At 41.4% G+C, this 27,655-nt stretch overlaps 1 protein-coding gene across 14 annotated transcripts in view; it reads left to right on the top strand.

Annotated features, from left to right (window-relative positions):
• The window catches only part of LOC18424828 (protein-tyrosine-phosphatase PTP1), a 33,048-nt gene extending 5,772 nt beyond the window's left edge, over positions 1 to 27,276 (top strand). For 3 of the 14 annotated variants that reach the window (XM_011630857.3, XM_088867561.1, XM_088867559.1), the window contains 7 exons: positions 15,107 to 15,203; positions 15,349 to 15,431; positions 15,550 to 15,690; positions 17,125 to 17,259; positions 25,780 to 25,928; positions 26,010 to 26,151; positions 26,715 to 27,276. In XM_011630857.3, coding sequence (XP_011629159.2) covers positions 15,107 to 15,203; positions 15,349 to 15,431; positions 15,550 to 15,690; positions 17,125 to 17,259; positions 25,780 to 25,928; positions 26,010 to 26,151; positions 26,715 to 26,789 — 822 coding nt within the window. In that variant the 3' untranslated portion in view covers positions 26,790 to 27,276. Of the gene's footprint in view, positions 1 to 15,106; positions 15,204 to 15,348; positions 15,432 to 15,549; positions 15,715 to 17,124; positions 17,260 to 20,477; positions 20,782 to 21,245; positions 23,365 to 25,776; positions 25,929 to 26,009; positions 26,152 to 26,714 lie in introns of those variants that run through there. The other 11 variants (XM_011630856.3, XM_088867558.1, XM_088867557.1 and 8 more) reach the window with 6 other exon arrangements.
• The last annotated feature ends 379 nt before the right edge of the window (positions 27,277 to 27,655 follow it).

Below are 27,655 nucleotides of genomic sequence, written 5' to 3'. Positions count from 1 at the left end.
TATATTTAGTCCAATTACCAATGTCAACGTTTTTATGATATCTTTGTCACAATCCCATACAATGGGCTTAACAAGAGCCCTGGACATGGTCTATGGCATACAACTAATGAGAACAAGGGTGAGCTCCCTCTATCTCCTTCCCTAGAATTGTAAAATAAGTAAATGAAATAGAAATTCTCCTTCTTTATTAAATGTAGTTTTGAAAATTGAGTTATTCAATTTTAATTCAATTTCTTATATTTAAAGATTAATTCAAACTAAAACATCATAGGGTATCTTAGTACCCATCATATATCAAATAATATTACATCAGGAACCACAACATTTACAAAAAAACTATTAAATTTGAAATAACAATTTTTTTTAATAATGTTTATACTTGGTAAGAGTTGTTAAAACGTATTATGGAATTCGAGTACAAGGATAGAAATTAGACGAGAAAAGAAAATAAAATTTTCAAATCTTCCCCAAATTTAAACTTGATTCGATGTTGATCGGAACATTTTTAAGTGCATTTGCGAACCCTGCTTTTTAATGATGTGGAACTTGCTTCCAAACAACATGGATTCACAATTCCTAAATAATTGGAATTAACATCTCGCACACTTAGAATCGCATTGTTGTGCACAAATTATGCGATATAGAATCTCGATTCCAGGCTTTCAGGATTCATATGCTAAATTGAATCGTGTTTCTAGAAACTTGAAAACGTGATTCCTTTCTTCCAGAATCAAGTTTCATCCTAGGAAACACGAAATTGAGATTCTGAACCGGAATCGTGGCCTCAGTGGGCGATTCGGGTAATTATAATTCATCCCAATCTTTTTGAGGCTTTTAGTTGTAAAATAGGAGATTTGAGAACCAAAACTTTTGGGTTTGGCCCATTATCGATTCCACTTCAAGAAGGTTATTATATTTCAATAGTTTTTATTAGGTTTTTTTTTTTGTTTGATAAACGTTAACATTTGCATTGCTATAAAGTTGGAGTACAAAGTGGTTTAAATCCGAGAGTCCCCCCTAGATGGGGCTCTCAGTAAAAAATGTCACTCACCCCTATACAAAAAATGGGCTTACAGGTTTGCCCCTTTACAAAGAGATCTACTGTTGCGTGTACCCTCTGTGGTCCAAAGCAAAAAAGGAGATGGGCCGGGTTTGATCTTCAACTTGGGCCCTCGCCCTGGCCTTTGCCAGGAGATCGGCTAACTCGTTTGACGTCCTCGAGGTATGCATCCAAAAGACGACCATATCCTAGCAAGTGTATGCGATCTCATAAAAAATCGAAGCGAGATACTATGGAGGAGTGGATCTCCCAGTTGCCCATGATATAATATTACTCGTGTCTCCCTCTACTCTAAGGTATCGCCCCCAAGAGTGATTGAAGCTTTTGATGCCCAAGAGGAGGGCCATTGCTTCGACATACTGAGAATCTTGAAAACCAAGATACTTGGAAAAAGTAAGTAAAATTGTGTGATGGTGGTCTCTAAAGACACCTCCCGCACCTGCATGACATGAGTTCCCCAGAGAGCAACCGTCGAAGTTAAGCTTTATACTCCTTGTGGGGGTGGTTGCTAGTTGTGAGATTTTTGCACCTTTCGTGGATGGTGATGCAGGATGTTTTCCCACTGGCTTAGGAAGGTATTTGCTGAGAACCCCGAAAAGATCCGCTGGTTGGATGCCCAAAAAAATTACAAGGGATGTAACCTTGTGGAAAAGTGTTGGACCTTTGGCAGTAGTGCCATGGAATATCCTGGAGTTTTTCTCTTTCCCGATAACCCAAACGACGGCCGCCACTGCAGCCTTCCAAAGTATTTGTCCAGTCTTATGCTAGTGTGATGTAGGGTCCGAAGATAAGATGTCCTTGACTGTCAGAGGCGTTACCCATTGGACCCCAAACAACTGCAACATTTGACCCCCAGAGATCATGAGCCATGTTACAATGGATGAAGAGGTGAGGATTTGATTCTTCCTCGCACAGATACATGACACATCTATTGGGAATAGGGATCCCTTTCTTTTGAAGCTGATCCACTGTAAGAGCCCTTTGAGACTCCACTATCTTATTGAAAATTTGCACTTTAGGAGGTGCTATTGTGGACCAAACCTTGGATAGTACAGAAGTGGGGTTAAGAGGGAAAGTGGGAGGTTGGATAAGTCTTTTGTAGAATGAAGCCATCGAGAAAATACCAGAGGGTGCAAGAGACCATACCAACAAATCCCTCCCTTGTGTTGAAATGAAGAAATTATGTAATATTGTTGAAAGAGAGATAAATTCGTTAGTTTCCTCATCAGAGAGGTTTCTTCTGAAGGAGGGGCTCCACACTCTTCTATCTCCCACTACTACCATTTCCTTCGCGGTAGTGGAATCGTTGTTAGAGACAATGGAGTCAAGGGAGGCGAAGAGATCCCTTAAGGGAGTGTGTCTGAGCCAGAGATCTAACCAGCAGTGTACTCTTGTTCCCTCTCTTGGATGAAATCTGAAGAAATTTCTGAACAGTGAGAGAGTTGAGGTGAAGGACCTCCACGCTTTTGAGGCCTTGCTAAAAGATCTCTTCTCTGGCACCCAAGTGCCTTTGGAGATCGTTTATTTACGATGTAGGACCTGCGCCGAAAGGGAATTAGGCTGAGTTGCCATACGCCACCACCATTTGCCTAAAAGGGCCAGGTTATGTTTTATTAGGATCCTGATCCCCGCCCCTGCTGTTTGGGTAAACATACTTTTTCCCACCGGATTACGTAATATTTAGTTCTTTCTGCCTGGCCTGACCATAGAAAATTCCTCATAAGTTGATCAAGCCGATTTGCCACTGACGTTGGCATTTGGAACAGAGACATGAGGTAGACCAGGGCATTGACCAGAGTTGCTTTGTTCAAAGTGGTTCGTCCAGCCTGAGAAAGGTATCTCCCTTTCCATCCCGCCAAACGCCTATCAACCCTGTCTATCACATGTGACCAGTGTCTCTTTTTCTGTTTTCCAAAACCTAGAAGCAGGTCAAGGTAGGTTGTAAGAAGATCCTCAACTTTGCATTCCCAATTTGGAATAAGCTCCTTGATATCTGCGTTGGAGATTTCAACTCCCGTCATTTTTTTTATTTTTCCATGTTGACTTTGAAACCTGTGGCCACTTGGAAGCATTTGAGGTATAGCCTCAAGTTTTCAATCTCTAGTGGAGAGGCGTCTAGGAATACCAGTGTGTCGTCTGCATGTTGCAGATGAGACACTGTAGGGCCTCGATGAGACTTTTTGAAGCCCGAAAGAAGGCCTGCCTCGTAAAGACGGGAGATAGAACAACTGAAGACTTCTACTGTTATAGCAAAAAGAAAGGGTGAGAGGGGGTCCCCTTGACGTAACCCCCTCGAGGAGGGGAAGAAACCTTGTGGGGCTCCGTTTATGACGATCGAGAAGTGGGGATGAGACATCCAATTTCTCCAGCGATCTCGGAACCCCATTCTTGCCATTGACTCGTCCATAATGGACCAATCGACATAGTCATAGGGCTTCTCCCAGTCAATCTTAAAGATGAGACCCGGCTTTTAGACAAATGCCTAGAATGAATACACTCGTGTGCTGTTAATGCTCCGTCTATGATTTGTCTATCTTTGATGAAGACCGATTGAGACTGTGAGATGAGACGGGGAAGGACTTGTTGTAATCTAGAGGCCAGCACCTTGGCCAGGATTTTGTAGGAGGAATTGAGTAGGCTAATAGGGCAAAAGTTCTTTAGCTCCTCAGCCCCTTCAACCTTGGGGACCAAGGCAATGAAGGTAGCATTGATAGCTTTGTTTTGGATTCCCCTGTGAAAGAATTCTTCGAAGAAGCTCATAAAGTCTGGGCGAAAAGTTTCCTAGAAAATTTTGAAGGGAGCTATGGGGAACCCATTTGGATCGGGGGGCTTTGTCTTTGGCTAAGACTCCTAAGGCTTTTTTGATTTCTTCTTCCAGGAAAGGTCACTCAAGCCAAAGGGCCTGGGCTTCTGTAAGAGATATAAAATCCAGGTCAACCATTAGTGGTCTGAGGCCCAACGAGGCAGTGTAGAGGGCTTGGAAGTAGTTAAGAATAGCCAATTCAATTTCTCCTAGCTGTTCCAGATAGCAATTATTTGACTTGATAGTTGAAATGGTATTGTCTCTCCTCCGACAATTTGGTATCCAGTGAAAGAATCGTATACTATGGTCGCCTGCTTTTAGCCAATTTACCCGTGATCTCTGAAACCAGTACAGTTCTTTTTTAAGGGTGGAGAAGTAATCAAGCTTTGTTTGGGTCCGCAGGTTGAATTCTGAATCAATCAAAGGTCTAGACTCCTCAATACGGTCAAGGTCTTGAATGGAGTTGAGGAATGAATTCTTGATTTGAGAGTAATTCCTGGGGAAGGACTTGCTCCAGGTCTTTAGGGAGGCTTTGAGAAGCTGAAATTTAGTTTGGAGCCTATAGCCTGCTCTTCCTGAAACTTGGCCTGAGAAGGAGTTCCATCAGATAGGAATGAGGGTGCGAAGAGACTTTTCTTCAAGCCAGGCCAGTTCAAAGCGGAAGGGTGTCAGTCCTCTATTGATAGCTTGGGTGTCTAGAAGAATAGGACAGTGATCACAGGTGGGTTCTGGCAAAGCTCTGGCATGAGAGCCCGAGAAAATATCCTCCTAGTTCAAAGATAGGAGGAACCTATCAAGTTTAGAAAGGGATGGTTGAGGGGAGTGGTTGGACCAGGTAAAGCGGCTTCCTTGTAAAAGGATATCTAAGAGTCATTCATCCCTTGAGAAATGATAGAGTTTGAATTTCTCTCATGAGATCATCTTGTGATGTTGAAGTCTCCACCCAAATACCAAATGGGATTTGGTAAAGTAGCCACCCGGTCCAGTTCTGTCCAGAGACGAGGGCAAAGAGTAGCTGAGCAGGGGCCATAGATGGCTGAAAATTTCCAACATAAGCTGTCGGAAATGCGTGAAAGTAGTAGGGTGACAGAGAATTCCCCTAAATGGGATGAGAGGAGGTGATGGTCTGACAGGTTCCAGATCACCCAAATTCCCCCTAAAGCCCCATCGGCAGGTAGAGCGACCCATTGGCAAGGCCTTCTACCCCAGACCTGACGAATTTGTAAGAGAGTGGGCTCAGGTAGTTTGGTTTCAGTGAGAGTCAGAATAGTCGGAAGGTGTTTCGAGGTCAAGTCCTTGACTGCTCCCTTTTGGACAAGTGTCCCAAATCTCTAATGTTCCAAGAGAGAATCTTCATAGTTTGGGAATAGAAGCTGTGGAAGAAGCTAATCTAGTAGACCTCCTCAGCAAGGGAGAGGGGGTGGAGGATTGGAGGTCGACTAAAGGGGAGTCATCATAAGCGATAGATGAGAAAAGATTGAGAAGCTCTCTTTGTCCTTTAATACTCACCTTTAGACAGCTCTGCACGTCTGCAAGGAGGAATCGGTGCACCGGTCCTTCAGGGCCTTCATATTGGAAGCCCATAACATGGTAAATTTCTTTCATTCTCGCCAAATCTTTGTCACTTCCATGCTTGTCGAGCCCCTCGGTCTTATCCCTCACCGATGGGGGGGAGATGGGCGTACCAGGGTCCTCAGACGACTCCATGGCTTGGTTGTTCCCATCCCTGTCGACCCCCTCAACATTGTCCCTCACCAAAGGGGGAGAGATGGGCGTACCAGAAACCTCGAGCGACTCCAAGGCTAGCTCAGTGCGTGGGGGCAAAGGCGAAAGGGTGGAGGGCAAGCCAAAAAGGAATGGCTCAGTCAAGTGAAGAAGGGAGGGATACAACAAGTCCTAGGCCAGGATTGGAGAGGCCGGGGAAGAGGCAAGGTTGAAAACAGCTGGGTGTTGGGAAGCATACAGGTTAGGAGGGTAATAGGATTCATGGTGGACCAAAAAGGGGAAGTATATAAGGATGTGGTGTGACTGGGGAGGGACGAAAGCAGTGTAAGGCCGAGGATAGTGAAGGGCATAGTTAAAGTGGAGGGTCAAGATTCTGCAAATATGGACGAGATGGGGAGTGTAGGAGAGCTGAGGGGCAAGAAGAGAGGAGATGAGTTCTGGGTCGGTGGGGGGATGCGTCCATGGAATACACGACTATTATACCATAAGGAAGCTGAGGTCTATCCATTGAATGGGGAAGGGAGCAAAGAGCGAAGGGTTGGGGTTCTGTTGCAGCCTCGGCAGCAGTTTGAAGAGGTAGAAGAGTAAGAGAGAGGATGGGGGTAGGGGTGGGGGGAGTAGGGGGTGCAGAAGGGGTTGGGAGGGTGTCGTGGGGTAGGGAGCAGGAGAAGCACCCATCGTGAGAGAGAGAACATAACGCGGCAAAGGGGAAAGGGTAGAGAGATTGGGTTGGGTAGGATCTCGAGATGTATCATTGCCGGGTGGTAGAGAGATAACATCGCCAGGTGGGGATATGATGAGGCATATCATCGCCGGGTGGTAGAGAAAGAAGTGGAGGCACCTCAGGAGGCGACAGGTGGGGAAGGGTAGGTGAGGGCGACGACTGAGATGGAGTGGGAGAGGGGGAAGGAAGCAGTGGAGGCAGGGGCATTAAAGAGGGGGGCGACGGGTGGCCAGGAGAGGGCGGCGCACGGGGCGTTTAGGGAGGCGGCGTGTGGCCAAGAGAGGACGGCGCACGGAAAGCTGAGCGAAGCGATGTGTGGCCTAGAGAGGGCGACGCACAGAGTGACATGTCAGCCGACGGGTCTGTCGAAGTGACCCGACCAAATGGGCTGGTTGTCCTCAAGTGGTTCTTTGTCGAGTCAACACGGGGGGGTTGGCGCTCGATTAGAGGGGGGGCGCAGGCTGGATGACTGGCCCGCCTACTTTAGGTCTAGATCTCTGCTGATGGATGGCACCTTCAGCTTGCTGAATCGACTTAACGATGTCCTTTCTATTACCTGGCCTATCTGGGATGTCAAGCCGAGGCTACCAGATGGCGGACGTTGGTGGTTTGGAAGCCGTGTTAAGGTTCGATGGAGCAGTGGGGGGCTGCCGGCGGCACCTCCTAGGATGGTGGTGTTTGCGTGACACAATGGTCCAAGACTGGGAAGAGGACACTATAGGCTGAGAGGAGTCCGCATTGTTGAAGAAGTGTAGAGAAGGAGGTGAAGGCTTCGACCACGAAAGGGTTACCTGGTAGAAAAGGTTGTCGACTTCCAGCCAGACACTAGATGGGATACGGCTGGTGTCCAGCACCTTCAGGAGAAGTCGCATGGAGCCGAGAGGAAGGGTCTTTAGAGATTTCCAATGGATCGAGACAAGGTTACCGCAAACTTCTGCCACTCTCCTGAAGGTGGAAGGGAACCACGCATGGAAAAGAACATGGTCAAGGGTGAGCCAGATTCTCTGCATCCAAAAGGACCCTTGAGCCGAGGACCAGTCATGAAGGGAGCAGGAAGCTCCTTTGAAGGCAGAGGGTGGAGGCTCCTGTAAGACACGCGATTCATAAAGTGGGGACGGGAAGGAGAAGAGGAAGTCTCCACCAGAGATATGTCTACAAGTGAGGTTAGGTTCCCCCCCAAATGCGCTTAGCCCATCTCTCAATTCCCCTGATGTCATCGCGTTTGGGTTGAAACCTTGCTACCAAGCATGTTGAGAGATTTTGTTTAAGCTGCTTAGACTCCTCTGGTGGGGTTGAGATTATATATGGGAGAAAGGGAGAAGGAACCGGGATAGTGGGACTCCTCCCTGGCGGTCGTTTATTCAGAGGCAACCACCTGGGAAAAGGTAGCCTTGAGAGGTTGCTTAGTCAGCGCTGGAAGCTTAACAGCTCCCCCAGAAGAGGAACGAGGGACAACAAGAGGAGAAGGATGAATACTAGAAGGCGGAGGGTGGATTTTGGGGTAGAGGGCATAGATCTGATCCCAGCTTAGGGGACGAGAAAGATGGAGACGACGGCTCATCCCAGCTTTTAGTTTTTATTAGGTTAGTATTTGTTTTTTCACAATGTCTTATAATGTTATTCTTTGCTATTTGTATTTTTTTTGTGATATTTTATAATATATATTTGATATGTTATTAACTATTTGCATTATTATTTTCCCATTTTAATATGTAGTTTGGGTCTTTGGGAAAGCAATTCAATAAAAAAGTTCATTGCCCCCAAATCGAATAAATATTTCTTTTGACCTTTTTTTTTAAGTTTAAAACATGAGTTTTACTTGGATGACTAATATTGCTGTTGTGTATATATTTACAATTTTCACTTCTTGCCTTTTTTTACGAGTTTTAAAACATGAGTTTACTTGGATGACTAATCTTGCTTTTGTGTATGTATTTACAATTTTCACTTCTTGTAAATGTTTTCTTCAAGTTTGACTTTTGAGTTTTAACTATTTAATTTACAGTCTAAAGTCGCAAATGTTTATGTTTGATCTGTACTTCTGACTTCTGAACAATATATTAAATACAAAACTTACGTATTAAATTTTAAAAAAAATCATTTTTATATGCAATGAAATGGGGGGAGGTATGGGGGGGGCCAAAAATCCGCAAGGATATGCACTTCCCCAAAAGGCAGGCTGCCTCTGTGTTTGAGCGCCCACCTAGGTGGCCCAGAGCCCAAACTGCCTAGGTGGCCGCCTCTGCGTTCTTTAACATTGGTTCAAGGAAAAGCCATAGTATCAAGGAAAAGGAATATTATCAAATTGGGGTCCAAAGCAGTAACTAATGCTTATATGTCCTTGAGGGTGTGTGAGAAAGCTCTTCGGCATCATCTTTAACTTGGTAGCTTTCGGCACCATCTTTAACTTGGTTTAACTATGATTCTAAGTCTTTGTTCGTGGGAGCCACTTTCTCTCTCTCTTATTTTCTTGGATCTCTTCTCCTTTTTTTCCCTCTTTTTCTCTCTCACTCAAGATTGAAACGATTAAAAGCAATGGCGAAGTAGGAGGTCGGAGAAGGGAAAAGTTTCAGTCCACCTTGGGTTTGAGTCTTGATTTTCTGATGTGCTAGGATGAAACAAGGGAAGCTTACAGCATACATAAGGCAGAATCGCTCTCAAGAAAGAGCTTTGGAACAATATGGAATGAACTTATTAAAGCTAGACAAAGCATAGTTGCTGGAATCTTGTAGGAATGGTCATGGACCCGCTCCGGAACCTCAATCCCTCGGTTCCAGCTAGGGATCTTGGATGGAATGCGGACCTTACATTGTGATCCTCGTTCCCAACAGGTTTGAACTGCGGTTCTCAAGTGTCTGATGCAGTGCATATGATGTTTTCTCTATTCGACATTGATTCATATGCACTGATTCGTGTTTGTGCCCAATGGTACTGTTAACCCATGCATCATTCAGTGATGGAATCGTGCTTCCTTGTGACAAGGATCATACTGCCTTGACATAGGATCGTACAGACAACGACCCCAACCACAAGGAGCTTCCAACAATCCACGGTTCTGCGGACCCGAGCCAGTTCCCGCTCCGGAAACGCTCCTGCACCTGACAACTATGAAACAAAGATGTAGAGAAATAATTAGGAGATGATTAATAATTCACTGAAAAGCAAGAATGGGTTTGAAAATTGAGAAAGAACTCACTAGATGACCACTTGAGGGGGCTACTTCCTTTGTAGACTCAAGATCAGTCTCTTCTCTTATCTACCCATGACCCTTTTTTGTAACCATCAATCAAGGCATAAAAGAAAACATAGAAAACACAACCCCTAATTGATCCTATCTTCTTCTTTTATTCTTTCAAAATCAATTAGCATGCATGCTTTCCTAAATACCTCTCTTTTGAATATCGTTGCTTATTAACTGAAGACACATGCACCTACATATCTGATATTCTTATGCTATCCTGAGATGGGTTACATTCTCACATTGCATCATGCCTGGAATTTGCAATTTGGTAAAATCCACCCCCAAATAGAGAAACCCATTGGTCATAAACATTACAAAAACCAAAGAATCATGGTAAAGTATATGTCTCGAGTAAATAGAATAATGATAATGACAAACTGAAATGTATAAACGGTATGCTTTGGGCTTATGATGGATTGAGTCTCCATTCCAAACCTCTTAATAAGGAAACTATCAAAAGAATCATCATCATCATTAGAACCTTTTCCCGACTATTTGGTGTCAACTAAACTATCAAAAGAATAAAAAAAATTTTAAAAAAAAATAGCCCTCTACTGCTACCTTGGGGTTGGATGCTGACGAGTCCAAGAACTTCATATCAAGAATGCCTTGTAGATCTAGCGTAAAAGCTCAGCATGTACCATTATTTTGTTTGACTTCTTATCTTGAGATTGGAGACCTAATTGACTCATAGATGCTGGAAGCTTAATTGGGGGTGGGGATCCCCCTCGGAATCATCCTCCTACCCAGAACTGGAGCTTTATTGGAGCTTGCTCCCACCATCAAGGAAGCTCAACCCCTATTATATAAGGATCTCGGTCCCTGACTGAAGGGGATCTTGATTGCTTTGAAAGGGGATTTCTACCCAACTGAAAATGGACGGATCCTAGGGGGAAGTTTCAAAAGTTTTTGAATTTTGAATTTGATGTCTTTGATTTTGTGTTTTTTTTTTTCTTTTGACAATTTTCTAGCTAGCGATCACTTATAGACGTTTTTTGTTTTCTATTTCCATGGTCGTGGTTTGCATAAGTGGTTAAAATCTAACGAATTGACTCGGAATTGCCTGAGTTGGCTTGGGCCTATTAGAGTCCGATCCCGGATGGTTGTGAAGAGGTGGAATTGCCGGGCTTGTTCAGAATCAGGCGGTTCTCACTATAGCAAATCGTTGTCTCATTCGGTTCACTGTAGGGACTTTCGCTATTTCCAAGTTCAGTTCTTATCATGACCCTCCAATTTTTACATTGTTTATAGGACTTTCAGGCTATAGACTTCTCATTGTGCATGTTTTTAAATAATGCTAGAAGGCGAGTTATACATGACTATGACTTGACTACATCGCCTTTTCCAAAAAATACACAGAGTAGCTCCACCAGTGACCACCTCAAGATGGGATAGGCATTATGTATCCTTTTCCAGGAGTAGAACCAGGGGCCCCAGAAAAGCAAAATACTACTTGTAGGAGTGCAAGATTAATCAGTGCTTTAAAAAATAGGGCACCTAGGCAATGCGGTGTGGCCCTCAGTGCCCTCCCTAGACATGGCCTATAGGTACCTACTTAGCTAGCCTAGGTGGGTGCTTAGGCACCCTATGCCATATGTGTGTGTGTGTGTGTGTGAGAGAGAGAGAGAGAGAGAGAGGTTAAATCATTGGAGCCTTATTTGGTAGCTCATCACCGAAATTGCTACCTGCTTTTAGCGTATATTTGGATGTACTTGTTAAAACTGATAATTCACAAATTCAATAAAACTAATCTTGATAACTAGTCATCTCTTTTTTAGGAATGACCAACATAAAATCATCTGAGATAAACTTGTATGCAATTCCCCATATAAATTTGTCTTTTTGAAAAGTTGTTTGTACTTCACTCACTGTAACTTTATCATGTCTGGTGCTATTTGTTTAAGGCAGAGAGAGATTGAAAATCTGTCTACCCAAACAATAAGTACATAATATCATACATAATATAAGGTACATACCAATGATTTAAAAATCGCCGAGTCGAACCAGACTCGCCCGGTTCGACTCGGGAATCGGCACAGGCCGTGCCGGTTCCAGCACAAAACCGGGAACCGCCCGGTTCCAGAGCAAAACCGTCTGTTCCCTCCCGGTTCTAGTGGTTCCCTCTCGGTTCTAGCCGGTTCCCACCCGGTTCTAGCCGGTTCCCACCCGGTTCTAGCTGGTTCCTTCTCGATTCTAGCCTTCACACGTGTGTACGCGTCTCGCGCGCCACACACACCACTCACACACGTGTGTACGTGTGACACGAGCCGTACACACTTCCACACGTGCCACACGCACGTGCACGCACGTGTGTGCATCGCACGTGCTACACGCACCACTCCCACATGTGTGACGCGTCCACTCCCACACGTGTGTACGTGTGTACATGTCACACGTGCAACACACACCAGTTCCACATGTGCCACATGTGCAACACACACCACTCCCACATGTGACACACGTGCGACACGCACATACACGTACACATCACACGTGCGACGCACACCACTCCCACATGTGCCACGCGTGCGACACGCACATGCACGTGTGCATTTGCACTGATGCCCTAGTGTTTTCACACTTGCATTAATCTTCCAATTACATAGTTATTTATATAGCATATTTGAATACTCATCCTTCGATGTAAGATAATTTCCAAACATCATTAAATGAAAACATAATGTAAATATATGCTATTAATAGGCAATTTTAAACACATATGTTAAGGAGGCATGATGGTTATCACTAATGTTATTTGTTTTGACATCTCAAGTTCGAATCCGCTCTTGGGCCATATAATAGTTATCCCTTCTTGAGCTAATTTTGTTCTCCTTTGGGCATATAATAAATTAAAGTGTTTTTTCCAAAATTTGTACGCATTTTATTAATTTTTACATTGATAACCAAGTCTTTTATTTTATTTATTAATTTTTACATTATAAATCATGTAATGTACTATTTTTCTTAAGTTGTCAATAATACATTTTAAATTAGATAATATTATAAAATATTTTTAATTTGTTATTATTTATCTAATAAAATAATTATAAAATGTAAACTAATAATTATAATTTCAGTATATAATATTATAATTAGTTAGGTTGTAATAATTTTGGATTATAGTTAGTTAGGTTGTAATAATTTGGGTTTTTTTAGCGGATTAGGGTTTTTCGCCAAAACGAGATTTTAATGGCCATTCTTTCATTGATTTAGTCTATTCTTTATTATAGTCCATATATAATTATATATTTTATCCATGATAATGCTATGGTTTTTTTTTTATGTGATGCAAACTTAATACTTAAGTTTATACAGGGAAAAGAGCATCTCAATATTCACAAATTGGTGAAAAAACTGAAAGTTAATAATGTAGTACCCTCATTTCTTATTGGATTCCTCAAAAACAATATTTATAATGAATTTTAATAATTTTTTCGGATTTTTTTTAAGCTTTAATCCGACCGATTCAGCCGATTCGCCGATCCGGATCGGTTTTTGAGGTGCCCAATCCGGGTCACCGATCCTCTTTTTAAATCATTGGTACATACCAAATAGCTAAGAAAATAATATTATGCAGAATATGTTAATTTTATATAAGATGGTCTACTTAGATAAACTTAAATGAACAGGCGTTTGATATTGAATTTTGAATTGTAGGACATTGATGGCTTTTTTAGTTTCCTGTTTCATGAATACGTTATTAGAACTTCTATACATACATCAAGTGCACTATGTGAATCATATTAGCAGCCAAAATTTTCTTTATCCTTCTAAAATTGCAACCGTTCTTTAAAATTAATTTTGAATTGTGGGGCATACTAGTATGCCTTTATTAGTTTACTGATTCATGAATGCACTTTTAGAAACTGCAACACATACATTAAGTTCATTATACAATTCAATTTTAACTGAATTCATCACCACCACCTCTTCATTGTGTTTTTGGATTCCTAAACTTGAGGTGCCCAGCCAGACATCCGAGAAACTGCCTTAGTTACCAAAAGGTGCTGTGCCTAAAAGGTTTTCAAACAGTGGAAAACATATTAAAGTAAAAGATCTTACATGATATTTGAACAGTGCATATGGTGCTTAATTATGCTTGAGTTCTACGTAAATAGCAACCACCATGCTTTCCACATGGAGCAAAACCTGAGCTGAGATCTTGGCTCTTCATTGGCGTGACATGGAGGAGGAGAGGCTCTCTTTGGTGACATCTTTTCAAAAATCTCAAGATTTCTTTTTAACCTCCTGTACTTGAAGAAGTGGTTCACAGAAAAGATGAAGCATAGCTTGGAAGCTATCTCTTTCAGAAGCTCAACTCCCTAGCTCCTTGAAATCTCAACTTTCTCTATTAGGTTGCTTGAGTGCATGTAAAAGGCGGCCTCCTTCTCTTAAATACTTACGACTTCCAAATTATTAAAAAATGAAGCTTCCAAAATGATAGAAGCAGTTCTTTTGGTAGAAAAATTGTATAAAATGCCAGCTGAGATCAGTCAGTTAATTTATGATGCCATGCACTTGAGTACTTGTTCCCCATATAATAACTACTTAACGTCAACAAATAAACCAACATTAATGCTTTTACACAACTAACTGACTAGCGATTTAATGAGTTGTAAATATTTTGCCTTTTTTTTTTGCAAGGAGATCATGATTTTCGGAAAAGAAAAATGAATTTTGCCGGTTTACTTGTATAAAAGCTGTTATACCAAACTTGCCATTCTTATTTGTCTCAGATGCTATGTAGTCTGATGGGCATTTTTTCTTGTACTGGATTGGATTTGTTGTCTCAATCCTTTTGAAATAGTCATAGTTCCAAACTAGTGTAGTTATCGATGCTTCATTGGCATGACATGGAGGAGGAGAGGCTCTCTTTGGTGACATCTTTTAAAAAATCTCAAGATTTCTTTTTAACCTCCTCTAATTGAAGAACTGGTTCATAGAAAAGATGGAGCATAGCTTGGAAGCTATCTCTTTCAGAAGCTCAACTCCCTAGCACCTTGAAATCTCAACTTTCCCTATTAGGTTTCTTGAGTGCATGTACAAGGCGCCCTTCTTCTCTTAAATACTTACGACTTCCAAATTATTAAAAAATGAAGCTTCCAAAATGATAGAAGCAGTTCTTTTGGTAGAAAAATTGTTAAAATGCCAGCTGAGATCAGTCAGTTAATTTATGATGTCGTGCACTTGAGTACTTGTTCCCCATATAGTAACTACTTAACGTCAACAAATAAACCAACATTAATGCTTTTACACAACTAACTGACAAGCGATTTAATGAGTTGTAAATATTTTGCCTTTTTTTTTTTTGCAAGGAGATCATGATTTTCGAAAAGGAAAAATGAATTTTGCCGGTTTACTTGTATAAAAGCTTTTATACCAAACTTTTCGTTCTTATTTGTCTCAAATGCTATGTATTCTTATTTGTCTCAGATGCTATGTAGCCTGATGGCCATTTTTTCTTTTACTGGATTGGATTTGTTGTCTCAATGCTTTTGAAATAGTCATAGTTCCAAACTTGTGTAGTTATCGATGCTGCTTCTTACTTGACAGGCAAACAGGTTAAGAAAGAGTGATATGTTACGAAGGTGCCAAGTGGCTCTCCAAGAAGCTAATGCCAACAAAAACCGCTATGGAGATGTCTTACCATGTGTTATTTTATAATGCATCCTTGACTATTTTCTTCAGTTTATTCAGTTCCTTAAGTTCTAGATATTGTTTAGTATCTGATCTATTTTTCAAGTCTAAAATGTGGTAATTTAAACAGCTGAAGTTTGCTTGCTATCCTTTTCCAGTCGATGATTCAAGGGTTGTTCTCAATCAAAATCGGAATAACAAGTCTTCTGGAAGTGGTTATATCAATGCTAGTTTTGTTACGGTATCAATATTGTTCAGTTAGTGATGCACACATATTATTAAAATTGCTTTCAGTGTATCTTGCATGTAACCATTTACTCGTATGGTGTCTTTTGACTACTATAGAACTTTTTGTGTAGAATACTTCCTGTGAAAGACTGCCACAGTTTATAGCCACCCAGGGACCTCTACCAGAAACTTTTGAGGACTTTTGGGAGATGGTAATCCAATTCCATTGCCCTGTAATTGTAATGCTCACTCGGTTGATTGATAATTACAAGGTACTTCATTGTGTCAGATTCAAGGTAATTTCCATATAGTAAATTGAAATGCAATGAGAAGCTAGACTGCGTCTTTCAGAGATGATCATCTGATTGTTGCTTCATTTGATAATTATGGGAATGATAGTTCTGAATGTGTTTGCAAATGTCCAACGACCAGATCGTTGCATTCTAAAAATGAGCTGTTTGGAGTGCTTCTGCCATTGGATTCCTTTCTTCTCCAGAGATTATATGCTATGTTTGTAGTTAATTATGTAATTTTAAGTTGGTGTATTTGCTGTTTCTTTTAAATTCAAACTTCTCTCTGGGCATCCTTTTCTGTATCACTTATTTGTGTGGGCATGTAATGGAAAGGGGTTTCCTTAATCATGCCTAAACCACAGTGTGTGCACAGTATATACTTTTTCTCTGTCACAAAGCAATGGATGTCAAATCCCATGCATTCTAGAAATTATTAGAAGGTTATTCAGCCTTTCTCTTTTGCGTTAGGGGAAGGGCAACTTTATTAGATTCTAACTGATACTTTTTTAGTCAACTGTGTGGTCTTCTGTCTGCTTTCTTGTGCACAGGAGTAGTAAACATACTAAAAAATACAAAGTACATGCTATTGTATTTTTTTTTTCAAATACTTTCTATATATTCAACCTTCTTTTGTGATGATTGTTATTGGTGAATGGACTTCTCATCGTGTAATAAGTTGTAAATCACATGTGGAATTTTATTGAAGTCTGTATTGACATGTATTTTGTCAATTAAAAGTTCATTTCTATGTTCTGTTAGTTAAACTTCCATCACCATTGTCTCTTGTAGTATGTGTTTCCTCACCATATTTTAGGTTCATTTATGTGTATTTTTTTAATATAGTTTATGAGAAATCTTATTGTCAGCCACATATTATATACAATGAAATATATTTATTTCTTTGCTTTCTTGTCTCGATCTTTACTCATTCTGTTGATTCATGTCATCTAGTCATCAAATCTTGTTTCAATACTATTTGCAAGAGGTCTCTTTTAAAATGTGCCTATTGATTTTATTGACCTTTTTGTCAATTGCTGCCGGTTTGCTGCAAGCATTAGTTCTGAATGTAAAGTTACTTTTCTGCATTTTGGAATCTATATCATTGAACACATTCATGTGAGAAACTTGTGGCCTTCCAGCTGACATATGTTACCTTGAACATATATGTGCTTCCTGTTTTCATGACTGCCCTTCTTTAATTTTGACCATTTATTTCCTATGGATGCATACCAGCCACAAGAGCAAGCACTTTTTTCTTTTTCATACAATTTAGACCACATGTATAAACTTGATTTATCTCTTTGATATTTTGGTATTGAAACTCTGGAAATAGCGCCCAGTCATGAATTCCTACAATTTTCTCTCCCTCCTTGGGTTGCCAATTGTGCTCTTACAAATCAAATTGGTTTTCAGATGGTGAAGTGTGGTGATTATTTTCAAGCAGACAAGGGATCTAGAGAATTTGGAAAAGTTTGTGTTACTACTAAGTGCATGAAGACTAGTGATAACTCTTTAGTATTGCGCTGCATGGAAGTCAAGCACAAAGAGGTGAGATGTTATAAATATTTAATTTAGTCATCAGGATATAAACTTGTGAAATGTGAAATGTGTGATAAGATGTTATTTTTGTGAATATGTCATAATGTTTAAATCTTGTCTTCCCCAAAAAAAAAATCCTGTTTATGTTTTTCTTTGCTTATTAGGGATTGTAATCATAGAAGAGCTGAGGTTTCCGGAAATCCAAATATGATTTGCTGAATTGCTCTTTAGAAATACTTGATAATGCTTGGATGGTAGTTAGAAACCATGGGAAAGCCCTCATTTATGGACTATAGACAGCTCTCGTCAAATGAAAATTATGATCAGGAAACACAACCTTAGCAGCCATGGACAATTTTTGAGGGATGGGCTGCTGAGGAGTTCTGCCCTCTCTTTTCTTCTCCTTCTCTCACTGTCCCTTTTCTGTACACAGACCATGTCACTCTGAGCACCCGAAATGTGGGTTGCCTTTCACTATAATTATACATCACGACTCTCGCAAGGTTTTTGTAATGAATTAGACATTTCTCAAAACATTAAGACAAGGGGTTTAGTTGTTGAAACTTCACGAGGCAAGAGAAGGTAATTTGTCAACTTTTCTTGGTGTCGGTTTAGTTGGATATCTTGCTAGGGAGTAATGGGTGCATGTTTCGAAGGATTACTGCTTGAAATGATTTTTGAGTATCAGTAATCACTTAGGGTGTCACGAGATCTGAGCTTTGGATTTTTAGTATTACTAACTTCTGAGAGATTGGAAGTTGCTGATTCTTCACCGATTTCCTCCTGTACACCATGTCCAGCATGGGCTGCCTCTGGATTATGGACTTTGGCACTTACTTCAATGGGTGCTCCCATCAGAGTCTTGGACAGAGGTCATGGTTGAGGTTCTGATGCCGGAGGCTGGATTCTGTTACTGTACTCAGCTCCCATTGGCTTTTGCAATTCTTCATTTTGTTGGCAAGAGCTCTATTGATGTGCCTTAAGCTTCAGATCCTTGAGTGCGAGGACTTGAATAATTCCTTCACTTGTTAAGAAAAGCTTAGAATCTCAGTAATCATATATTCTCCCCCATAGTCAGAGCATTCTAAGTGTGTTTCATTTATTAAGGTTCTAAGAACATTTGGAACATCTGACTCAAATGAACAAATACTTATGTAGAGATATAGAGCAGTTGCCAATCAAAGTGACTTCGTATATCGAACTAGTCATGGATAGGACATGAGTTGGCCCTCATACATCAATGGAGACATCAAAATATTGGTGAACGAACCTGTTTGGGTACCTTAGAACTTCAAGAAAACATCAGCATCAAGTTGAAAAGCTATACATGATTATCGTTAATCCATCCCGAGTATAGAACTGATATAGGCCTCTTTTGGGGGTGGGTATAGGAGGCAACAACTGCACTTCTGTTGGTGGCATACCTGATAAATTTCCTGAAGAAAGGGTCTATTCTCAGCCAGCCTGTTGAAAAGACTCTATTCTGAACCAACCTGTTGAAACTAAATCATGGCTAATTGGGGAAGGCATGCTTTTTTTTTAATCAGCAACGGTTAATTTTGTTATAAAATAAGTAAATTGAATAAAGAAAGGGAATGCTGTGGCCTTAATGAGATGACAAAGTGGCGTCTTGAATGCTGGAATTGTCAGGCTCTATTCAAAACACATCTTGTGCCACTCCACCATAGGTGAGTGCATCAGCATTCATTTTGGCCTCTCTAGAAAGATGATGAAATAATATGCCCTGTAAACCAAAATTACCAACTATATAGGAAAGCTGCAAAAGCTGAGTGATAAGAAACCACAAAGAACAAAACTAGCTCCACCTTTGATTCAAAAGTTGCAACGCATGAGTGAACCTTTCAGTAGTCAAACAAGTAACCCCTAGAGGATAGAGTAGGTGAAGCAGAAAGCCCAAGAACAGGTCATACGTCCTAGCAACTTACGTTTCCTTCTGTTAAAAAAACTGTCAAAATAGGGAAGCTGTTCTGTAATGCTACCTTAAATGGTCGATGTCCAATATAAAAGGAATGAAACAAAAACTTGAGTAAACAGACCTCTAAGTGAAGAGATACCTTCATGAAAGGGAAAGAATTACGACCAGATCTGCATCATTTGCTGTCTCAATACGATGCTAGACAAATCAGCATGCATTCATTGGTGTTGCATGGAGAAGAGAATGAGAGAAACCCTTTTAAGATTAAGCATTCACCCAGTTTATCATTGAAAGGCTCGTTTGTGAGATTCATAGACGAATTACTTGACTAAGATGCCCTTAGGGTTTAACTGGATGACATGTGAGTATAAATCTAGGACAGAACGTCTCTTGCTCTGTAAGCGTTTATAAACCTCAAGAATATCACCCTTATTTTTTCTCAAAATTGCCATCTAGTTTCCCGTTTCTTTCTTTTTTATTGAGAAAAGTTAACATTGTATTGCTGTAAGGAGATAGAGTACAAAGAGGAGGGGGGGAAGATGGGACTGAGTACCCACGAGACGGGTCTCTTGGTCAAAAAATTGGTCCAGCGGCCTTATACAAAAAATGACCTTGGACCTTCCTGATTACAGAATATGTACATGTGTATTACAAAAAATGGGGCTTATAAGAGTGCCCGGTTACAGGAAAAGTAGATGTGACTAATTACCGCCCTAGACTCCCTCTGTGGTCCAAAGCAAAAAAGGAGATGGACCAGTCGTGGTCTTCGGGACGGGCCCGTGCTCCGTCTTTAGCGAGAAGGTCTGCGAACTCGTTCAATGTCCACCAAGTATGCCACCATAAGACGTTCATATCCCTGCATATGAAATCAATTTCATCAAAAATCATGGAAAGGTACCAAGGAGTAGTTGTAGTGCCTGCAGCCTAGGAAATGACGTTTTTGGAGTCTCCTTCCACTACAAATATTGGGCCCCATGAGTTTAATTATCAATGGGTTTAATCTCCTTTCCTCATCCCTGTCATGGTGAAAACCCCCTCTTTTGTTGATTTCTTGTTCTATTCTTCCCCTTTTGTTGCTATATTCGTTCTGTCATGGATACTTTGCATATTGAAACTTCATATAGTTCTTTAAGTTGATTCTTTGTGTACGAAAGCCCTTAAATTTTCAGAGCTCCAAAATTGATATGGTTAAAGTTAATCTTATTTGCCTCAAATTTCAATTCATCGATTATCCTGTTGGTATATGAGTTACTTGGATGCCAAAACGATAAATGGCTAACAATGTTTACAGTGTACCCCATATGTGCAACAACCGCCAACTTGGTATTCAGAATTCGAAGAGATGCACACAATACCTAGAGGCTGACGGGTGCCACAAAAGAAATGCTCTTCGAGCTTCTCTACGCAGTTCACAATGCTCTGCTAAGACCAATGTTATCAGATTCACTTGGCTTCACTTCGGCTGAAGAGGCTAGAGTCTTCGTATATACAGCCTAAACCGAAGTGAAGCGAAGCTGTGGTGCATTCGCTTCGGCTTACTTCAGGCTGTTTTGGTCTGATTCAGCCTCTTCAACCAAAGCTTTGGCATGCTTTAGGTGAGCATTAAATTGTGTTTTTTTTTTAATTATTTTTTTATTTTCAAATTTTTATTTTTGAAATTTATTATTTTAATATATTTTACATATCAATATATACTTTATTTATATTAAATTTTAAAAGAAATTCTGAAGTCTTCCTTCAAATCAACCAAAGAACTAAATTGCTTCGTTTTTTCAACCAAACCAAAGAAGGCTCCAAAGTGAATCGGATAACACTGGCTATGACTACATGAGAAATCAAGTAGGTCGGGGATGTCTCTCCAATAGTTAGGAAAACATGATTTCTCCTCGCAAACAAATGGTCAAGGCAGTGTTAGCGAGTGCAGGATTTGGACTCGATGCACTATTGCACTTAGGAGTCCAATGCACTATCTCTTCTCCCCCACCTAAATATGTGATTGTTGTGTTCCAGCTGGCCCAGGCCTCGTATATTCCACATAATAATCTTCATTGGTCACCAGGGGGATTAACAGTATGCTGAGAACGGAGCTTAGTTGCAGAACTAGCTGAAGAAGCTAAGGCTAATGCAGAAGAGAGAGAGGGAATTGGGGACGTACCAAAACTGTAATTGACTTCAAAAGAAAGAAGATTGGCCAGCTCTCTTTTTCCTTTCTTGCTGCGAGATTTGGATTCCCAATTGACGAAGTCTTCCAGTACGTCCCTTGGGCCATTAAATCTGAAGCCCATCACCTTAAGACCTTGTGAGGGTTGCCTTGGACTCGGTTCAAGCCGTCGAGAAATACAGAATCAACTGAGGCTGCAAAATACGAGAACTCCTTGCCAGGGATAGCTGATCCAGAAGAAGGAGATGAGAAGGATGAAATGGGAAGGGCATTGGGTGAAAAATTGCACCTTAGAGCTTGAGACGAGCTGCTTCTAGAAGAAAGGGAGAGGAAGGTTGGGGGTAAAGGTGGTGAAGCAACAAAATGGGGGGGACTGGCGAAAGGGAGTAGTGGGGAGAGAAATGGGCATGAGCAAAATGGAAGGGGGGAGGGAATGTGAGGAGAGGATGAGTTCTAGACAGCGGGATCTGCCAAAGGAGGGGAGGGAAGGGACAAGGAATGGGAAGTAGGGAAGTAGACGAGAGCCGGAGAAGAGCTACACGAACAGGAAGAGGGGGCCGCACCAAAGGTTTCGATTTGGGAGGAAAAGACTGTAGCCAAGTGTAGGTCAAGAAGCTCGCCACTTGGCGAAATGCCGGTGGGAGAGAAAAGGAGGGGAGCAGGGACCAAAAGGGGATTAAGGGAAACGGGCGGGGCAGACAGAGGGTTTGAAGGTAACGGCGAGGGATTGGTTGAAGAGGTGGTCAGTCGAGGGATCGACATTTGTCCCAAGGGGAACGACAGGATGGAGGCAAGAAGGTGCGGAAAGAGTGGTGGGCAGGTAGGGCTGTCAGGTACGTAGGGGCTACGTGTCGACCCATTAGGAAAAGCAGCTGGCATGGCAGACTGCGAAGCCATCGATGTTGCTTCCTGGGAGATTGACGGATGGATGGTACTCCCAAGCCTCTGCACAACTGGACTGGGTAGACGGACCTGCAGGGCCACGAAAGAATGTTGAGGGAAAGTTTTTTGGCTGGGAACCTGGGGGACCCTTCAATGATGGGGGCGACGGGGTGGATGCTTTCTCTTCACTAAGGTCCATTCAGGCTCACGGGAGGGGGGGGGGTCCTGGTCACGGAAGGACATGCTCTAGACGCAAAGCGATAGAGATCATGAACATGGCGATGAGAAGGAGGCAATGCACAGGATCAAGAGATTGGGATTTGGAAGAAGAACCCATCAATTTCCAACCAAAGAGCTTGGGGGATGTGGGCAGGAATTAGAGCGTCCACCAGCAACTGAATGGAGCCGAGAGGGAGAGACCCAGCAGACTTCCAATCCACTGCAATGAACTTTCCGCAGGCTTCTCCAATGCGTTAGAAAGTATCTATGTTCCACACATGAAGAGGAAGGGAAGAGGCTAACAGCCAGATCTTTTGTGGGACCGCTGCTCCCATCATCTTGTTGCAGCTTGTGAGGGAAAGGGCAGCACCATGAAAAGACTCTTTCTGGCTCCTCAAGACTTCGAGCATCTTTTCCTCTATGGGGAAGGAGAAGAGGAAATCCCCTGAAGAGAGCTTCCTGCAAGAGAGAGCTGAGACATCCCAAGTCTCAGCTGCCCACCTCTGAACTCCTTTGGCATCGTTGTGTGCAGGCTGGAACCAACCAATAAGCAAGAACCTCAAAGCTTTCTCCAGGTGAGAGGCATGACTGCCTCCAACGGGGATGGAAAAAGGAGCAGAGAGGGGTGGGCAGGGATATGGAGGAGGCACCTGTGGCTGGGATTTATCAGGGGTAGGAGGCGAAAAGGATTGCGGAGCCTGCAAGATGTAAGCATAGGAGGCATTGAGTTGGGGTTGGAGTGGAAGCGGCGAATGGAGGGCGGGCTGCGAGAAACAGGTGGCTGGGAATGGGGAAGAGAAGAAGAGGAACTGAGAGGTTGGGGGCGAGAGGAAGGTTTTTGGGTGGGGATGAGCTTGGTGTAAGATTCATAGAGAGAAGGGAAAGATGAGGTAGAGTGTTTCCCTCGGGGGAAACTCGAATGAGGGGGGTGGGTTGAGGGTGAGGGGTGATGGGGGTGGCAGGGAGCTTGCAGCTGTGAGGGGTTATGGGGGCGATGAGGCATTGCAGAGCGGAAAACCATCTCCCTCATATCAATTCTCCTATTGGCCTTTTAGATTCCTTCTTTTTATAATTAAAGCACTGAGACAGAACCAGTTAACTAACTGATGTTAGTCACTGTGGAACATATGTTCGCACCATTCATCAAGCGGCATTCATATTACTTCAACTGATCATCAATTTCTGCAATTTGGCTACTATCTCCAAACCTTACTCGAGTCCTGGTAGGCTGATACACAAATTTGCAGGAGTGCCTATCTTTATTAGGACTCCACTTGTCCCAAATAGGAACAGAGCATAAATGACACAAGTAAACTGTTCTCCTAATCCATGTACTACATGAGTACAATCATGATTACGAAAATGTAGAGGAAAAGACATGCTGATCCTAGAAGCAAATGACGCATTGCCTTTGATCCACAAATGCCTGCCATAACCCCTATGCTTAAGGGTTGACAGTGATGCACTTGACGTCATTTTGTAGGCAAGGATAGTTCAGTTTCCTGGGGGGAATGTGATTGCTTAAGCGATATTTTTTACATTTAGGATTTTCTTTTTCGAGTAAAGCTGGCTATTAGTTCTCCAAATATCTTAGAAAGCATTTGGGCCTTTGAAAAATATTCCAGAGTTAATAGTCCTTTTTTGAATACACAGCTCTTAACTCTACGTTGCATGGACACAAGAATGTGTGTCAGTGTGTGAAATGGGGATGGTGTATTTGATCCCTCATACCATAAAAAAGAGAATTTGGCCGCATGGCTATGGTATGATGAGACAACCAACTTCAACTATGTTTTACTAATATTTCATTTTGTGATGAATAGCAACAAACAATCAATTATACCTGAAAGGGTGCGATTTGTATAAGGCGACAGGCGAGAACAGAGCTACCTGCTATTGGCTGCTTTGCCTATCTATTCTATTATGGCCTCTTGGAGACATCAGAGGAAGACCATCATCTATTCCAACGAGTGTCATTAGGCCTCGCTCCGTGCTTATGCACTTTGCGAGTGCTTTGGGAGAGAGCGCTTAGACAATTCTCTTTGAGTACAGGGAAGTCAGCTGGGAGGAATTCCTCTGGGCGTAAGGCTGAGGCCCTAAACACTCAAAGTAAGGCGTACCTTCAAATAGTGGCGGAAGCTGTTGTTTCAGTAGTAGAAATCTTTGGGATGGCTTGAAAATCTATTTTCATTTCTAGTTATAAAATTTAAAGCTTTAAAAATATTCTAGATCAAGCAGTTCTATTAACACTTGAAAATCTTGAAAATTGACCGTCCAAAAAATGCATCACAAGATGCACTAATTCTAAGATTTAAAATTCATTTTTCGAATGTTCCATACATCTCGAGGTCAAAATGATTAAATTTGAGAATTTTTGGGGGGCATTGAAACAACCTATTCTAGTCAATTTTTTATGTGTGCCTTAATTTAATTGTTTAGGGCCTCACCCTTATATAAACTTTTTCTTACCTGAAATGGCTGAATCCGTATATATTTTCCAAGTTCGATGGATATTCTTTTTTCAAACTTCAAAGGTGTCTACTCCAAACAGAAAATATCAGGTCTCTAAAATGATGTAATCAGTGGTTAATCGTGAGGAAGAATCCAGAGGAATCTCTACTGTTATGTGTCATTACAGTCAGACACAGCACAGCACCCAAACAGAAGAATCCATGTAACATAGCTCATATCCCTTCTTCACTTTTTTGTGACCATGTTGCCTGGAGTGATTACTTGGGATTTGAAGGAGCGAATTGAATTTAATGCATTTATTTCATTGGGTTGTCGAATATGTTTATTTTGTTTATCCTGTTTCTGTATTATGGTGCAATGTATGCCATCCCTGTTGAAAGAAAATCTGTGCCCCTATTTGGAATCAGCTGAGTAACTATGATCATTATGCCAGTTACATTATGTCGATAAATTGAAATAGACTGTGTGGCCTCAAGTTAGCAAATAATCTCTCCTTCTCTCCCACCAAGTAGTGCTATCATTCTCTCCCAACCATTAGTGCCTGGAACCTTTTTCTCTGCTCCTCCCCCCCCCCCCCCCCCCCCCCCCCCGCTCCCAACCCAAATTAAAAAAAAAGGAAAAAAATATTATTGCCTCCTACCACTCAAATTCGAAAGTGTCGAAGCCCATGAGCGGGAACCTTTTTCTCTGCTCCTCCCCCCCCCCCCCGCCCCCAACCCAAATTAAAAAAAAAGGAAAAAATATTATTGCCTCCTACCCTTCACTCAAATTCGAAAGTGTCCAAGCCCATGAGCATATCTCACGACAGGTACTGATGCTATTGATGTTTACTTGTGGTCATGGTTCTTTTCCATAGCAGTTGGATGAAATCTCGCACCAAGTTTTACACATTCAGTATGCAGAGTGGCCCGACCATGGGGTGGCAGAAGATACCACGTCTGTTCGTGAAATTTTGAAGAGGCTTTATCACATAGCTCCACAATTGGGCCCCTTTATTGTTCACTGCAGGTTAAACCACATATTTTACTTTAAATTAGCCTCTAGATTATATAAAAGTGTATTCTCATCTGAGATTTCATATCTTGATAGTGCTGGAATTGGAAGAACTGGTGCCTTTTGTACAATATATCACACAATCCAGAGAATTCTTGTTGGGGATATGTCGGCTGTGGATCTTCATGTAACCATTAGCAACTTCCGAGATGAGCGTATTGGGATGGTTCAGACACGAGTAAGATTAGTTAACTAAATCAAGTGACCAAATTACTGCTTTATCTCGTTATTGGAAAAAGTTTAAGGTTGACGCCTTAAATTGTAGAATTAAGTTGCATCACAAAACTCCCTGTGAAAAGGATGTTTTGATGTTGAAAAATCATCTAATCGATCATCTTGACATCAATATACATGGATATGAAAAAAAAAAAAAGAAGCTTTTAAGTCCCAAAAATAGTACATCTTGCAATACATTATCTGGACCGTCCATTTTCAAAATTGTCATGCTTTTATAGATCTGTTTGATTTGAACCATTTTTTTAATTTAAAATTTTATAATTAGAGATGAAAATAGATTTTTGGGCCACCCTAAGAATTTTTGACACCAAATTTGCATTTTACTTTTATTGTTTAAGTTTGCAACCTTATGCAAACCACACCCCTTATTATTTGTATTTTAAGGGGTCTCCTCAGCAACGAATCAATTTCATATTAATGAAATGATATTTTGATCAAGGATATGATTATGGATTTTGCTTCATTTTGTAGATGATACTATGTAATTGAGTAATGGTTTTGCAGGAACAATTCTTGTTCTGTTACTCTGTCATAATGGATGAGTTAGAAGACCTCATCTTAGGAAGTGGAGAACAGTGATTTGTAGCCCAACGATAATCAATGGTATCCTAGAGCGGGCGAAACTAATGCAAGTTCATCAGCATCCTGTTATCTATACTTGTTAGAGATAAATTGACCACTTGTTATCTGCTGAGAGCAAAATTGACCACTTGTTATCTGTAGATTTGCATTTTCAGGGTGTATGTCCAGCCAAATGTATACCATTCTCCTGTCCACCTGAGACGCAGGTACATGAGAGAGAGAGAGGAGAGAGAGAGAGAGTGGGAGGTTTGTCGGAATGAGAAAACATACAGAGCTTCAATGGGGTGCATGCTCCCGCTGGAGCAAGCTTTGCACTTGGTCCCTCAAGAGAAAGCCCCACTTAATCCGCAATTTGAGAAATCATCTATGTAATTTAAAAACGGAGAAAAAGTTAATGATTTTGAGCTCCTAAATTTGCATAGGAGAATATATTATTCATGAAACGATTTATTCTTGATAGAAGAAGGGTAATTATTTATAGCTACCTGTGAAATCCAATAGATTGAAGTGTGTTACACATTTGGAGAAATTTATCATTAAGAAGTGATATCACATCCAATATCCAATGATCAATAATGATTATAACCTTGTATAAAAAATAAATGGCCTAATCATTATACATTTCAATATAGTAAAGATTCAAAATGTGGTGGCAAGGTTATGTAGCCTAGTAGCCTAAGGCATGAGCCTAGCAAGTGCCATACTCCAGCCAAGCCCTGCCTGATTTATTGTTGGAGCTGAGGATCAGGCCCGAACATTTTTTTTTGTAAGCCCAAGAAGCAACCTTGCGCTTGGGAAAAACATGTAGCCTTAGGAGCCATGGAACCTCTAAGGGCCTATGATGGAAACAAGGAATTTGTCTA

This window comes from Amborella trichopoda, chromosome 5 (genome assembly GCF_054954075.1).
Source record: "Amborella trichopoda isolate Santa Cruz 75 chromosome 5, AtrichopodaSantaCruz75HAP2 v2.0, whole genome shotgun sequence".
Lineage (NCBI taxonomy): Eukaryota > Viridiplantae > Streptophyta > Magnoliopsida > Amborellales > Amborellaceae > Amborella > Amborella trichopoda.
This window is presented reverse-complemented; position numbering and strand designations above follow the sequence as displayed.